The 14,340-nt window shown below is 38.1% G+C and overlaps 3 protein-coding genes and 1 long non-coding RNA gene across 4 annotated transcripts in view; 3 read left to right on the top strand and 1 right to left on the bottom strand.

Moving 5' to 3' along the window:
* Window positions 1-3,219: 3,219 nt before the first annotated feature.
* LOC130548523 (uncharacterized) overlaps window positions 3,220-14,340 on the top strand; it is a 69,008-nt gene continuing 57,887 nt past the window's right edge. The window contains exons 1-11 of the mRNA XM_057325363.1: window positions 3,220-3,286; window positions 3,391-3,714; window positions 3,901-4,203; window positions 4,393-4,539; window positions 7,527-7,733; window positions 7,844-7,969; window positions 8,083-8,205; window positions 8,296-8,418; window positions 9,646-9,740; window positions 12,482-12,614; window positions 13,048-13,169. Of these exons, the coding sequence (XP_057181346.1) occupies window positions 3,253-3,286; window positions 3,391-3,714; window positions 3,901-4,203; window positions 4,393-4,539; window positions 7,527-7,733; window positions 7,844-7,969; window positions 8,083-8,205; window positions 8,296-8,418; window positions 9,646-9,740; window positions 12,482-12,614; window positions 13,048-13,169 (1,737 nt within the window). The 5' untranslated portion in view covers window positions 3,220-3,252. The remainder of the gene's footprint in view (window positions 3,287-3,390; window positions 3,715-3,900; window positions 4,204-4,392; window positions 4,540-7,526; window positions 7,734-7,843; window positions 7,970-8,082; window positions 8,206-8,295; window positions 8,419-9,645; window positions 9,741-12,481; window positions 12,615-13,047; window positions 13,170-14,340) is intronic.
* Window positions 6,391-10,176, top strand: LOC130548487 (fibrillin-1-like). The gene is made up of 8 exons (XM_057325292.1): window positions 6,391-6,725; window positions 6,828-7,157; window positions 7,527-7,733; window positions 7,844-7,969; window positions 8,083-8,205; window positions 8,296-8,418; window positions 9,172-9,456; window positions 9,646-10,176. Exons 2-8 carry the CDS (start codon window positions 6,941-6,943, stop codon window positions 9,795-9,797), a joined length of 1,233 nt encoding a protein of 410 aa, XP_057181275.1. The 5' UTR covers window positions 6,391-6,725; window positions 6,828-6,940; the 3' UTR covers window positions 9,798-10,176.
* Window positions 10,515-13,407, top strand: LOC130548508 (uncharacterized). Its single transcript, XR_008962050.1, has 5 exons — window positions 10,515-10,612; window positions 10,865-10,944; window positions 11,117-11,186; window positions 12,482-12,621; window positions 13,048-13,407. It is a non-coding gene; the product is annotated as an uncharacterized LOC130548508 (long non-coding RNA).
* On the bottom strand, window positions 10,837-14,297 carry LOC130548500 (uncharacterized). Its single transcript, XM_057325322.1, has 5 exons — window positions 13,538-14,297; window positions 13,224-13,289; window positions 13,016-13,141; window positions 12,801-12,841; window positions 10,837-12,572 (listed from the first exon to the last, which is right to left on the bottom strand). Exons 1-5 carry the CDS (start codon window positions 13,836-13,838, stop codon window positions 12,486-12,488), a joined length of 621 nt encoding a protein of 206 aa, XP_057181305.1. The 5' UTR covers window positions 13,839-14,297; the 3' UTR covers window positions 10,837-12,485.

Raw genomic sequence — 14,340 nt, 5'->3', positions numbered from 1 at the left:
TAATGTCACTGTCAATTGTGAGTATTATTTCATAAATGTTATTGATTTTTTACATTTGTTGACAATAGTGGCACCTTCTAGCGGGAACAGGTACCGTTTAACAGCCCGTCACAACGATGCATCCAAGTTGTGTTTAGTGGTGTAAACTTTTCAAATAAGCTACAAAATAAGCACGAACAAATTACCTATATAGGGAAACAATGTAGAAGTCATAATAATGAAATCTGTTTTATTTGTAACATAAAACGTTGTCAAACTTTAAAGACATAAAGACCAATACACAACGCGCAGCCCCCATATGGCCCCCAAATGGTAAGACTGACATTTTAGTTTCTTTGTGAATGCAGCTGCAGCGTCTATTGAAGTTCACACTTGTGTGTTTCTGTGTCGCTCTTTTTTAACCCTCAGACAAGATCCAGTGTTTCAGTTTTACTGGCGCTGTGATCCGATTGGTCCTCTCTGCTCTGGTGGGCGTGGCCACTATCGCTGTAGCGGTTTATGAGGTCAGATCCAGAAGAGCCGAACAGAAGCAGAGATCAGACGTCACACCCAGAATCTGACTGATGTGCTTGAGAATATACATTTTTTATTTGCTGTTTTTACATTTTCTTAAAGAATAAATATCTGTTTTTGATGTTTTTAAAGAAGTTTTAGGAATCATATATGGAATTATTTTAAAAATATTACACGGTTGTCAGCCAATTTCAATACATTTTCAATGCAGTTTTATCTCATTCACATATAGAGAACGAGTAACGAGGCGAATAAAGTATTTTGAGTTTGATTCTTCAATTTTAATATAAATTATTGTTTTCAATACGATTGATTTGCACTGTATGGCAGCACTGTTACAATCACCAACTCAACATGTAAAAAGTCTTGATTTGTCCAAACATGATTGTCTGTGAATGATATTTTTAATAAATAGATTTGCTTTATACGTGCTAACAAATCTTACTTGTTTTTCCTCGGTGTACGGCCCTGTCTGTGGTTTGTGTTACTGTGCCACAGAATGAAACGATAACTTCCCTGTAAACTACTGCTGTATATGACCATAACCACAACATCATCTCTCACTAAACTCTCTCATAGTGCTCATTCATTACAGACGGCTAATGCAGAAAAACACTGTGAAGAAATGTGGACTTGTGTGTTTTTAGTTTGCGTGACAGGTAGGAAAGCGCTTGTTTCTTTATGGTTTAGTTACAGGCACGATTTGAGCCAAACTTAGTGCACCGCTCACATCAGTTTATATTTAATTCTTCTTAAAAATGTGTTTCAGGTGTGTTTGGTGTTGATGCAGATGAAGTGAAGTCAGTCCCGTCACAAACCGCACACAACATCGACATTTCAATGATGCCTGTCAGCCGTGTTCAGGTATGTGAACAATTATATTATTGTTTATTACTGAACTGAATTTACTGATCTGTTATTTATTGTAGTAAATGCAACAAAACTTGGTATATTTTGGTTGGGTTTCTTTGAGTGAATAGAGTTCTTTTTTCTCCACAGGAGTGCCTTCTTTTCGTGACGAGATGATAATTGTCTCATATTATATATTTATGATATGTCCTGTGTTGTTCTATATCTGAGCTATGTGAATGTTGTTTATTTTGCTTGCTGGTGCACGAGATGAGTGTCATTGTGCACATGTGTGTGCGTGCACGTGTGAGTAAATTAAAATAATAACTCTGTGTTGTATGAAGATGTCAACCATTCAGCACCACTGTATTTTAAAGTGCCATGTTGTGAGTTGTTACTTTGGTTAAAGCTACAATTTGTAAAAAAAACGCTGCTAGAGGGCGCACGATCAAAACAACAACAATGGCGTAGCTTTTGATCTTTCGATATACACACCATGTGTCTATACATTTATATGTTTAGCCTGTTCAGGCAGTCTCTGAGCGATTGTTTTGGGGCGGATCCAAGCGCAATTGCCTTGTTCACATATGCCCAAACGAACTGAACCAAGAGAGAAAACGCAGCAGGTTCCGAAACAAACCCTTATGTGTGAAAGCATCCTAAAATCACTTGCGCAAAGGCTAATTTGGCTAAAACGAACGCATTTTACGAGGTGGCTAAGCAACGATAAAGGTCCAACCTAACCCCGCCCCTGAACCTAACGTCACAGGGGCGAAGTGAAATCATAATAAAACGTACGTAGGAATTTACACGAATGAGCCACCTTGCGTATACATTTTGGGCCGTGTTCGTCAATGCTTCTCACCAACTGACGTAGAAATGTGTGGGGCGTGTTTAAACAAGGCGTTTTAGGCAGGTTTGGATGAGCCTCCACTTTTAAATAAAACATCTCTTTTGGTTTGACACTTACATTTTTGCAATTTGATGTGTCTAATGTATGCATGAACAACTTGTAACGCACCAAAGATACAGGAAAACACGAAATTGCGTCATATGACTCCTTTAAAATACATTGAAATTCGTGCTGAGTGACACTAGAAAACGGGGAAATTCGTGTCCATGAACACGAATGAATAGATTCTACATCCGTGACTGTCACGAATTTCCTTGAGACTGTATTGGAATAATAACAAGTTGCACAATAATAGCATGTTTGTTAACGTCATGGTACCGCTGTTACAATCTCACAGAAGGAAGTGAGATGTTTAAGTACCTTCTGTCTACCTACCTTAAGTACTTTCTGTGACCTAGTGGATTATGTAAGGGATTGTTCAAGCAGCCGGTTGTTATAGAAATAAGCCCCGACAGTGTGATCAGGTCTTGTTGAAGGTTTATTTCGCGATAACAGCCGGCTGCTTGTACATTATCCCACTTATTACACGGCTAATTGCCACATGAGAAAAAAACTGGACGTGAAATGGAAATATTTTATTAGCTCATTTTTATGGAATGCAGACCTTCCGCGAGGAAAAGCCGTTTACTTTCGGTTTTAAGGTAAGAAACGGCGTTCAAACGTCACGAATTTTCAATTTGGTTGAATCATTTGTAAATATAATGTCATGTATGTTATTAAAAGACATATTTATGTTTAATTTGTCAAAAAAAACCTGTCAATATGATTTGTTGCGTCCGGGTTACCGTGTGTTATTAGTTTTGAGGGGTTGTTATCTGGGAATAACGAACCTGCAAATGTCGCGACTGGCCAATCAGAATCAAGCATTCCAACGAGCTGCGTAATAAATAAATATAACCTCATGATCAGCTGTCATTAAACTTCCTCTTAGTGGTTCTGCATTACAGAAACTGAATGTAGAACAATACAGTGAAAAAATGTGGCGTTTGTTGCTGTTAGTTGGTGTGATGGGTAAGAAAGTGCTCGTTCGTGAATGTGTTTTTGGATTGTTTTGAGCCAAACTCAGTGTGTCGCTCACATCTAATGGATATGTTTTATATCTTACTGTGTTTCAGGTGTGTTTGGTGTTGATGCAGATGAAGTGAAGTCAGTGATGGAGGGAGATTCTGTCACTCTACACACTCATCTTACTCACATACAGAGACGTGATCACATACTGTGGAAGTTTGGACCTCAAGAGACTCGTATCGCTGAAATATATAAGCAAAACATTGATATAGAGGGCGGTATTGAGATATTTGGAGACAGACTGAAGCTGGACAGTCAGACTGGATCTCTCACCATCACAAACATCAGAATCACAGACTCTGGACTTTATATACTACATATCATCAGTGACAGAGGAATTTCATACAAGAGATTCAATGTTACTGTCTATGGTGAGTTTAATATCACTTAAACAGTCCTCCTGGCAGGTGTAAGTATGTTTTCATTTAAACTTTTTTTTGTTCTGGTGTTCCTTACAAATGATTTTTATTTGAGAAAGTTCACAAATACAATATCTTCCTGTTTTATAGTTCATAGTGAGAAGTTATACTCTGTCATTTTTACTATCATGTTTTCAGCTCGTCTGCCTGTTCCTGTCATCATCAGAAACTCTTCTCAATGTTCTTCATCATCAGAAAGATCTTCAGTGTCAAAATGTGTGTTGTTGTGTTCAGTGATGAATGTGACACATGTGAGTCTCTCCTGGTACAAAGGAAAGAGTTTATTGTCCAGCATCAGTGTGTCTGATCTCAACATCAGACTCTCTCTACCTCTGGAGGTGGAATATCAGGATACAAACACATACAGATGTGTCATCAACAATCCCATCACAAACCACACACAACATCTCAACATCAGTGATGTCTGTCAGCCGTGTTCAGGTATGTGAATATCACAAACATATTTAGCAAATGACATTATAAATGAGTGAAGTTTCGGTGTTTTTGATAAATCAGGTGTTTCTTTACTTCACTAACTGATTTTAGTTTCTTTGTGAAACTTGTGTTATCGAAAGTTAAAGTTGAAGTTCACACTTGTGTGTTTCTGTGTCGCTCTTTTTTAACCCTCAGACAAGATCCAGTGTTTCAGTTTTACTGGCGCTGTGATCCGATTGGTCCTCTCTGCTCTGGTGGGCGTGGCCACTATCGCTGTAGCGGTTTATGAGGTCAGATCCAGAAGAGCCGAACAGAAGCAGAGATCAGACGTCACACCCAGAATCTGACTGATGTGCTTGAGAATATACATTTTTTATTTGCTGTTTTTACATTTTCTTAAAGAATAAATATCTGTTTTTGATGTTTTTAAAGAAGTTTTAGGAATCATATATGGAATTATTTTAAAAATATTACACGGTTGTCAGCCAATTTCAATACATTTTCAATGCAGTTTTATCTCATTCACATATAGAGAACGAGTAACGAGGCGAATAAAGTATTTTGAGTTTGATTCTTCAATTTTAATATAAATTATTGTTTTCAATACGATTGATTTGCACTGTATGGCAGCCCTGTTACAATCACCAACTCAACATGTAAAAAGTCTTGATTTGTCCAAACATGATTGTCTGTGAATGATATTTTTAATAAATAGATTTGCTTTATACATGCTAACAAATCTTACTTGTTTTTCCTCGGTGTACGGCCCTGTCTGTGGTTTGTGTTACTGTGCCACAGAATGAAACGAGACGTCAAAGTAACTTTCCTGTAAACTTAAAAAACTTCAACTTAAAAATAATAAGTTACCTGATTACCTTAAAATTTTGAGTTATTTTAACTTAAAAATGTTCTAACGCAATCAATTTCATGCTACCTCGTTGTGTTGTATTTTTAAGTTGAATTAACTCAAAAATTTAAGGCAACCAGGTAACTTACTGTTTTTTTTTAAGGTGAACCAACAATTATTTTTACAGTGTAACAGAAGTTTGTCAAAAATTAATCTTTTGTTTCTGTCTAATAGGTATGAAATGAGCATATGATCAGCACACAACACATTGGAAGATGAGATTAAACCTTCCATAAATATGAATATTGTAACATGAAATATAATTACTGTTAAACTAGAGCTTGGCTAAATATTTTTTAAACTGTAGTATTGTTTTCATTTGTAATACAGATAGCTATAATAAAATACTGAACTGGATTAAAGCATTTGTTGTGTTTGTCCCTATATGCGTGTAAATGTGGAGAGAGACATGTTATTGTTGGTTCTGACATAACATGCGCTCTCTCTGGTCTCGTTTATGTCCCCGCCCCCTCGTTTCCTCATTAACAATCAATGAGGAAACGAGGGGGCGGGGACATAGACGAGACCAGAGAGAGCGCATGTTATGTCAGAACCAACCATAACATGTCTCTCTCCACACAAAACATGAGGCTCTGTCATGATCCTGCCACTAGATCAAGAAAGACATGACATGATGAGGCAGAATCATGACACAGGTGCCCTGGAACTGTTTGGTTGACTAAATTCTTCAAAATATCTCACTTTCTGTTCAACGAAACAAAAAAACCCACAATAATAATTGTATAACATGGTAGTGGATGATGTCCCAGAACTGTTACATTTCTAACATTCTTGCAAATATCTTCCTTTGTGTTCAACAGAACAAAGAAATGTTGCCGGTTTGAAACAACTTGAGGGACGGTAAGTAAATGATGACAGAATTTTTATGTGAACTAGCCCTTTGAGTGCACTTTTTATGCGTTTACCTCATTAACTTCCCTCCGTCTTGCTCACTCGGATGTACGACATTGCTTACATTGCACAAGTGCCCACTACTGGAGAAATCAAAGTTGACCAAATGAAAGAAAGTTCTTCAGTGTCAACATGTGTGTTGTTGTGTTCAGTGATGAATGTGACACGTGTGAGTCTCTCCTGGTACAAAGGAAAGAGTTTATTGTCCAGCATCAGTGTGTCTGATCTCAACATCAGACTCTCTCTACCTCTTTGGTTTGATGATGCATCTGTTGTTTGGTGAAATTGTTTCTTAAAAGCAGAACTGATTTGAGGAACTTTGGAAGGATTGAGAAATGAAAGAAACATACATTTCTCTCTTCGCCACTATGACATTAAATCGAGTTTCTTGAAGTGTCCTGCTTGACTGAATAATAACAAGTAGCACAATAATACGACGTTTGTTAACTTCAATCACAGTCTCGGCTGTTTGTGTGAGAACTGCGTTGACTTCAATCTCACAATATTTCATTTCAGTAGCTTGTGCCATTTTTGCCACAGAATGAAATGAGATGTTGCAGTATCCTCTTTCATAAACAAATGATGTGAACATAACCTCACCATCAGCTCTTGTTAAACTTGCTCTTAGTGGTTCTGCATTACAGACACCGAGTGCAGAAGAAACTCAGAGAACAAATGTGGCGTTTCTGGCTTTTAGTTTGTGTGTCGGGTAAGGGTTTGTTTATTTATACCATTTTAAATTGGTTTGAGACAAACTCAGTGTGTCGCTCATATCTAATAGATTTGTTTTCTATCTTATATTGTGTTTCAGGTGTGTTTGGTGTTGATGTAGATGAAGTGAAGTCAGTGTCAGTGATGGAGGGAGATTCTGTCACTCTTCACACTCATCTTACTTACATACAGACACAAGATTAGATACTGTGGATGTTTGGACCTCAAGAGCCTCTTATAGCTCAAATGTACAAGCAAAACATCTCTATGTTTGACAGTAATAAGACATTTGGAGTCAGACTGAAGCTGGACAGTCAGACTGGATCTCTCACCATCACAAACATCAGATTTATAGACTCTGGACTTTATAAACTACAGATCCACCATTTTGAAATGCTTTCGTACAGAAACTTCAATGTTACTGTCTATGGTGAGTTTATGATTATGGTAACAGTCCTTCTGACAGGAAAATGGATGTTTTCATTGATCTTTTTTTGATCATTTAATTTTTTTAAATTCTGGTGTTCCTTAAAAATTATTTATATCTGACAATAACTGAAAGGTTGTAGGTTTACTTCAGGTGTAGGTGTACAGTTAAAAAGCCTCGTTCTTGGTCATATGCGTAAATGTACATTTTCTAGTCACAGATACGGACGAACTGCTTAACTCGCATCACAACAGCTGCATTTTAAAGAAGTAAACAAAATTCAGCCTTAGAATAAAATCAAGCGCCAGCAGGATGACGCCCGTCATTTGCGGTACATTGCTTGATAACGTTGCTGTTGTTGATGGTTTACAGATAACAGGAAGGGCTTCTGTTTCATGGAGGTTCTGCAGACGATGTGCCAGCGATCCTCCACCAACCGCAAGGCCGTCACCAAGTCGGAGTGTTGTTGTCATGGAAGTCGCGGCTGGGGCTCGATGTGCGAGTTGTGTCCTCTGCCGGGCACCGTACAGTATAAGAAAATGTGCCCGCTCGGCCCCGGATACACCACAGACGGCAGAGGTGTGTGCGCTCATTTAGGGTGTTTGTCTTAATGTTTTGAATTGAAACATTTATTTTGTTGACTTGAATATTTTTATTCATTTACAATTCTTTTATAACGTGTATTGCAGATATCAATGAATGTGAGGTCATTCCCAACCTGTGTAAGAACGGCCAGTGTATCAACAGCATCGGTTCGTTCCGCTGTCACTGTAATGTGGGTTACACCAACGACTTTACTGGCACTTCTTGTGTTGGTACGTTGTCCTGATTCAACTCTTATGACTCTGAAGCTACTTTTGTCAAAGTCAACAAAAGTTGCGATACCTCATTCCGAAATTTGTCCTTCTCATCGATGTTTGGTGTTTAGACATGGACGAGTGCTCTCAGTCGCCCAAACCGTGTAACTTCCTGTGTAAGAACACAGAAGGCAGCTACCTGTGCTCCTGTCCCAGGGGATACATCCTTCAGCCTGACGGAAAGACCTGCAAAGGTTAAATCTGCTGTTGCGTTCTTAAATTTGCTCTATACTGCGATGTTTGGTTCCTGCGTTTGCTAATTTGAAAGAGCTCTTTTCAACCAGATCTGGACGAGTGCTCGACCAAACAGCACAAGTGTCAGTTCTTGTGCGTCAACACCATCGGTGGCTTCACCTGTAGGTCTAAATGTCCCGCAGGCTTCACGCAGCACGAGACAGCATGCATAGGTAAGAGATGTGTACGACACGCTAACACGCCAAGTCGAAATAATTGAGGGGTCTTGCATTCATAGCAGGCCTCAGGTGAGAGGGCCTCTTCCTCCTCTTCACCTTCTGAGCCAAACTGACCCTGGAAGCCCACTCCTGTGATGCCTAGAAAAAAATTCACCAAAACCATTTTCACTATTATTAAAGATGGTTGTTTACGATAAGCAGCGTTTGTCACTCTTCACAGCAGACTGAATACCCACCCTTGTCCTGCTCGGAAGAAGCCCCCGAGGCTGTCATGATCCTGCCCTTGTCAGGAGTTTTCTAGTTCTGTGGACAGGATCGTGACAGTACCGCGTCTTTTGTGCTTGTTGTGTTTTGTGTGGAAGCACGTGGCCTTTGTTGTCACTTTGCTCCATGTGCTCTCCTGTCGCGTGTCTTGGCCCCGCCCCCTTGTTTTCCATAATCTCGCCCTTAGTGTTTCATTCCCCTCACCTGCCCAGTGCTGGTTTCCCAGTCTTGCCCTAAGCGTTCATTCCCCTCACCTGCCAAGTGTCATTATTCCCTCATTAGTTTTCCCTACTTAAGGCCTTTGTGTTCTCTGTCCCGTGCGGTCCGTTTTGCAATGTGTGCAGAGTTTTGTGTAAGCTCATGTGGAGTTTATCCCCCTGCGCCAAGTTCCCTGTTCCTGTCTTGCCCGTCTTGTCAAGTGGACAATTATTCTTGTGGTATTTTGATACTTGTGGTATCATTTTTTATGATCATGTTTTCCAGCTCGTCTGCCTGTTCCTGTCATCATCAGAGACTGTTCACAATGTTCTTCAGTGTCAAGATGTGTGTTGTTGTGTTCAGTGATGAATGTGACACATGTGAGTCTCTCCTGGTACAAAGGAAAGAGTTTATTGTCCAGCATCAGTGTGTCTGATCTCAACATCAGACTCTCTCTACCTCTGGAGGTGGAATATCAGGACACAAACACATACAGATGTGTCATCAACAATCACTTCACAAACCACACACAACATCTACACATCAGTGATGTCTGTCAGCCGTGTTCAGGTATGTGAATATCACAAACATATTTAGCAAATGACATTATAAATGAGTGAAGTTTCGGTGTTTTTGATAAATCAGGTGTTTCTTTACTTCACTAACTGATTTTAGTTTCTTTGTGAAACTTGTGTTATCGAAAGTTAAAGTTGAAGTTCACACTTGTGTGTTTCTGTGTCGCTCTTTTTTAACCCTCAGACAAGATCCAGTGTTTCAGTTTTACTGGCGCTGTGATCCGATTGGTCCTCTCTGCTCTGGTGGGCATGGCCACTATCGCTGTAGCGGTTTATGAGGTCAGATCCAGAAGAGCCGAACAGAAGCAGAGATCAGACGTCACACCCAGAATCTGACTGATGTGCTTGAGAATACACATTTTTTATTTGCTGTTTTTACATTTTCTTAAAGAATAAATATCTGTTTTTGATGTTTTTAAAGAAGTTTTAGGAATCATATATGGAATTATTTTAAAAATATTACACGGTTGTCAGCCAATTTCAATACATTTTCAATGCAGTTTTATCTCATTCACATATAGAGAACGAGTAACGAGGCGAATAAAGTATTTTGAGTTTGATTCTTCAATTTTAATATAAATTATTGTTTTCAATACGATTGATTTGCACTGTATGGCAGCCCTGTTACAATCACCAACTCAACATGTAAAAAGTCTTGATTTGTCCAAACATGATTGTCTGTGAATGATATTTTTAATAAATAGATTTGCTTTATACGTGCTAACAAATCTTTCTTGTTTTTCCTCGGTGTACGGCCCTGTCTGTGGTTTGTGTTACTGTGCCACAGAATGAAACGATAACTTCCCTGTAAACTACTGCTGTATATGACCATAACCACAACATCATCTCTCACTAAACTCTCTCATAGTGCTCATTCATTACAGACGGCTAATGCAGAAAAACACTGAAGAAATGTGGACTTGTGTGTTTTTAGTTTGCGTGACAGGTAGGAAAGCGCTTGTTTCTTTATGGTTTAGTTACAGGCACGATTTGAGCCAAACTTAGTGCACCGCTCACATCAGTTTATATTTAATTCTTCTTAAAAATGTGTTTCAGGTGTGTTTGGTGTTGATGCAGATGAAGTGAAGTCAGTCCCGTCACAAACCGCACACAACATCGACACTTCAATGATGCCTGTCAGCCGTGTTCAGGTATGTGAACAATTATATTATTGTTTATTACTGAACCGATCTGATGTTTATAGTATTTTGGTTAGGTGTCTTTCACTGAGTTTTTTCTCTTATTTTTCTTTACGTGATTATGATTGTGTCATATTATACATTTGTGATATTTCCTGTGTTGTATATGTGCATCAAATACAAAGGAGGATTTGAGAGTAAGTGTCATCCAGCAGTGTTTAATAAACACACAATTAAACAATTGTAACACACATGTGCTTTCAGATGAAACGCTGAGAGATGAGAAGAACGTGTCAGAATACACAGAGGTCATCTACAGACTTCACACGAGAGATCCGTCACAGGTCAATGAATAAACATCACACACATTCATGATAATATAGACTTCCTTTTCATCTACTTCCTGTTAGCTCATTATCACAGAGAGATTCAGAGAATGACAGTTTTGCTCTCTAAGCAATTAAACATGTTTCTGCTTTCTATTACTTTGTCTAATAAATACTTTTTGTCAAATAGGCATCATATGAGCATATGGACAGACAGAACCATGGTCAACTCACAACACAGTGAAAGTCAAGATTAACAGGTTACAGAAAACTCAAATTGACTTGTTATGGGTTTGTGTCCATACAGTAGAACTCAGTGGGTAGGGTTTTCAAAATACCGACATTCTTCGAAATATCATCTTTTGTGTTCTGCAGGAGAAAGTAGGGATTTTCCTTTTGGGGTGAGCTATTCCTTTAAGTGCATTTTATATCGAGACTGTAGAGTAATGAGGCCACCTACTGGACAAATTGCACATAGAAAGTGTGACTTTAACATCATGTTATCTTGACTTTGTTTAAAGAGCTTTAACATAAGAAAAAAACAAAAATCTAAATGAAATGACTAAACATAAATGAATAAATTGAGAATGGGTGAAATAAATGGATGTTGTTGGTACAGTAACAAAATGTATGTGGTTTTTTTTGCTGCCAACTGCTGTAATATATTTAACTATATACATGTAAATTCTACAATTTTACATACAAAATTGTATTGATTAACTCTTCCCTTAAATTATTCCTCGACTTCAAAACTCATAATAAAGAAAGGTTGTGCTTACAGTAAGTATCTATAGAACTGTGCTGGTCAAGCGTGTGTAGGCCTCCAATGCATACAACAGACTACACAACTTTAACACAAACCTTACTGTAAATAGCCAGAGACCCCAACAACTTAAGGTTCTTGAAAACACTTCACCCTTCTCTTTTTAACTTCATATAAGGCAACAATCGTTTTTAAAGTGTAAACAACATTATCATAATTTAACAACATTTGTAACAAGTGTATATGATTACGAGTCATCCTGTAGTTACAGTACATTTGAGCCCTTCATGAATGGAGGGGGACTCTTACAACTTAAAGCACACGTGTCAAGTCCATTTTTAAAATACATTAACAACAAAAAAAAAACATTTTATAAAATATAATAAAAAAATTACAAAAGTTCATAAAATTGACACATTTTTGTATGCAAACCATTTGGAACCCGGACTTCCGGGTTCCATCGCTCCAAAGTCTATGGGTTTTTTTGTAAATCGCCTCTAATAAGCTCTGTGCTTAACAAAACCCCCAAATAATTTCTCGTTTTAATCTATGTCATAAAACACCAGTTATAACACTTTTTTAAGTCCTCAGATCCGTCTGGTGTTTCAGTTTCACTAAAGCTGTGATCCAACTGGTCCACTTCTGTCTGGTGGGTGTCTGATCCAGGGACATCATATATAGCTAAAACAAAATCTTAATCCCAGACATTATGGAGGGCACTGGTGTATAGGCTTAAAGTGTATTTAGCCTAAACATGTCATTTATCAACATGCATGTTTTCTGGACCTTAAGGTTGCTAGCGCATCGCTCTACCAGCTACAGGAACACTGCACTCATGTGAAACTCCGTTTGAAGGCGCAGAAACCCCATCGCCATCATGTGCCTGTAAGAAAACACGAAACCAGTCACAAAGAGGAACAGGAAAGTAACTGGTAATGCAAATAAGTTAATAAAAAGCATCATTTAAAGATGCAGATAAATAAATGGATCGTTTACCTCATTTGGCTGTATATTTAAAAAAATCATCACTTTTTTAATATACTATCTGTATTGTGCAGCTTGTGTTTCCTTGCCATTCATTTCACCTGAACACATAAATACAGTGGCTTACCTTATTATTGTTGTTCATAGGTTTCATCTCTGTTTCCTCAACTGTAAAATAAAAAGTTGTGATAAAACGATCAATAAAAGTCAAAAGAGTTTACAGTTAGTTTTTTAAGTGAATCAAGTTCTTTTAAGGATACTTCTAGTGTCTTAACAGGAGTTTAAAGAAGAAAACTCTTGTAAGTGTCAAGAGCAGGATTGTCATTACACTGTAACACTCACCCTCCTGTCTTGCTTGGTTATCGCACTTAAAGGTAATGACAGCGAATGCTGCGAGAATGAAGACCACCGCTGCTACTACAATGATGATCACTGCAATAGTGGTTATACCAATCCTGACAGGCCCACCTACACGTCATGGAGCAAGAAGATTTGTGTAAGTAAATGCAAATCTAATACAGTTTATGGTCACATGGTTACAACAACACACTTTCTGAGCTCTCTGATGATGCATTTTGTGAGGCGTTTCTGCCGATGACAGGAACAGGCAGACGAGCTGGAAAACATGAAAAAGAAAGTGAAGTATTAATGTTTTAGATACAATTTATATGTTGCATGAACATTCACAAATTACTTGAACATTCACTTATGTTTAAAAGGCCATCAGTGTAAAAAGCTTATCATTCCAATCTCCTGCTTATAACTATACATAATGACATCAATCTCTATGTTCTGAGGTGGAAAAACATATCTTGTTAAGTATGTGAATGTTAAGACATGGCAAAAGGTATTCACTGTACTTACAGACAATTACACGGAATCTTGCGTATAAGGTTCCACCGCTGTTGATGATGTTTAGTTGATAAAGTCCAGAGTCTGTGATTCTCATGTGTGTGATGGTGAGAGATCCTGTCTGATTGTCCATCTTCAGTCTGCCTCTGAACCTTCCATTATCAATATCGTCGTATATACGGCTTTTATTGTAACGCATATATACTTCAGCTACACAAATGTTCTTGTTGTTCATTTTTAGCATCCACAGTATCTGATCATCTTTTTGTATTTGAGTTAGATTGGTGCGTAGAGTGACAGAATCTCCCTCCATCACTGTGATGGTCTTCTCTTCATCTGCATCAGGAGCAAACACACCTGAAACACAATTAGAAAATGTTTTCCAACGTTAATATGCAGGTGCATTCTCAATAGCCAAGAGATGCATGATACGACTCCTGAGTTCAGCAAAAACAGTTTTTCCAAACAAAGCGCCCATGTTAGTTTTACAGTACTCTGCCCGAATATGCAAGTTCCTCTTGTACTGGTTTCATTTAAAAAAAATTGTTATAATATAAGAATGAACAAACTTCACACCTTGACATGATCAAAGCAAAAAGTCCTCAGCAAAAGAATATAACACATGAATGTCACATTCAGCACCACCCACATTACTGAACCAGAGCTCTCTTACCAACCAGACAGAAGTGGTGACAGACTGTCAAGTGAAAATAGTTTTGTCCACTACACAACTGAACTTGTTTAAGAAAATCAAATTAGAAATCTTTCTAAAATTAAGTGAGATTTTAATACAGTAACATGACAGTAAATAAAGC

Source organism: Triplophysa rosa, linkage group LG25 (assembly GCF_024868665.1).
Source record: "Triplophysa rosa linkage group LG25, Trosa_1v2, whole genome shotgun sequence".
Lineage (NCBI taxonomy): Eukaryota > Metazoa > Chordata > Actinopteri > Cypriniformes > Nemacheilidae > Triplophysa > Triplophysa rosa.
This window is presented reverse-complemented; position numbering and strand designations above follow the sequence as displayed.

What these genes read in the sequence shown, in the direction of transcription:
- LOC130548487 (XM_057325292.1), top strand. Translation starts at nt 6,941, where the DNA reads ATGTTTGGACCTCAAGAGCCTCTTATAGCTCAAATGTACAAGCAAAAC. An exon ending in CTTCAATGTTACTGTCTATG is followed by an intron (nt 7,158 to 7,526) that starts GTGAGTTTATGA and finishes GATGGTTTACAG; the next exon opens with ATAACAGGAAGGGCTTCTGT. An exon ending in GCACGAGACAGCATGCATAG is followed by an intron (nt 8,419 to 9,171) that starts GTAAGAGATGTG and finishes CATGTTTTCCAG; the next exon opens with CTCGTCTGCCTGTTCCTGTC.
- LOC130548500 (XM_057325322.1), bottom strand. Translation starts at nt 13,838, where the DNA reads ATGGAGGGAGATTCTGTCACTCTACGCACCAATCTAACTCAAATACAA. An exon ending in ATCATCAGAGAGCTCAGAAA is followed by an intron (nt 13,142 to 13,223) that starts GTGTGTTGTTGT and finishes CATGACGTGTAG; the next exon opens with GTGGGCCTGTCAGGATTGGT. An exon ending in TAACCAAGCAAGACAGGAGG is followed by an intron (nt 12,842 to 13,015) that starts GTGAGTGTTACA and finishes TTTATTTTACAG; the next exon opens with TTGAGGAAACAGAGATGAAA.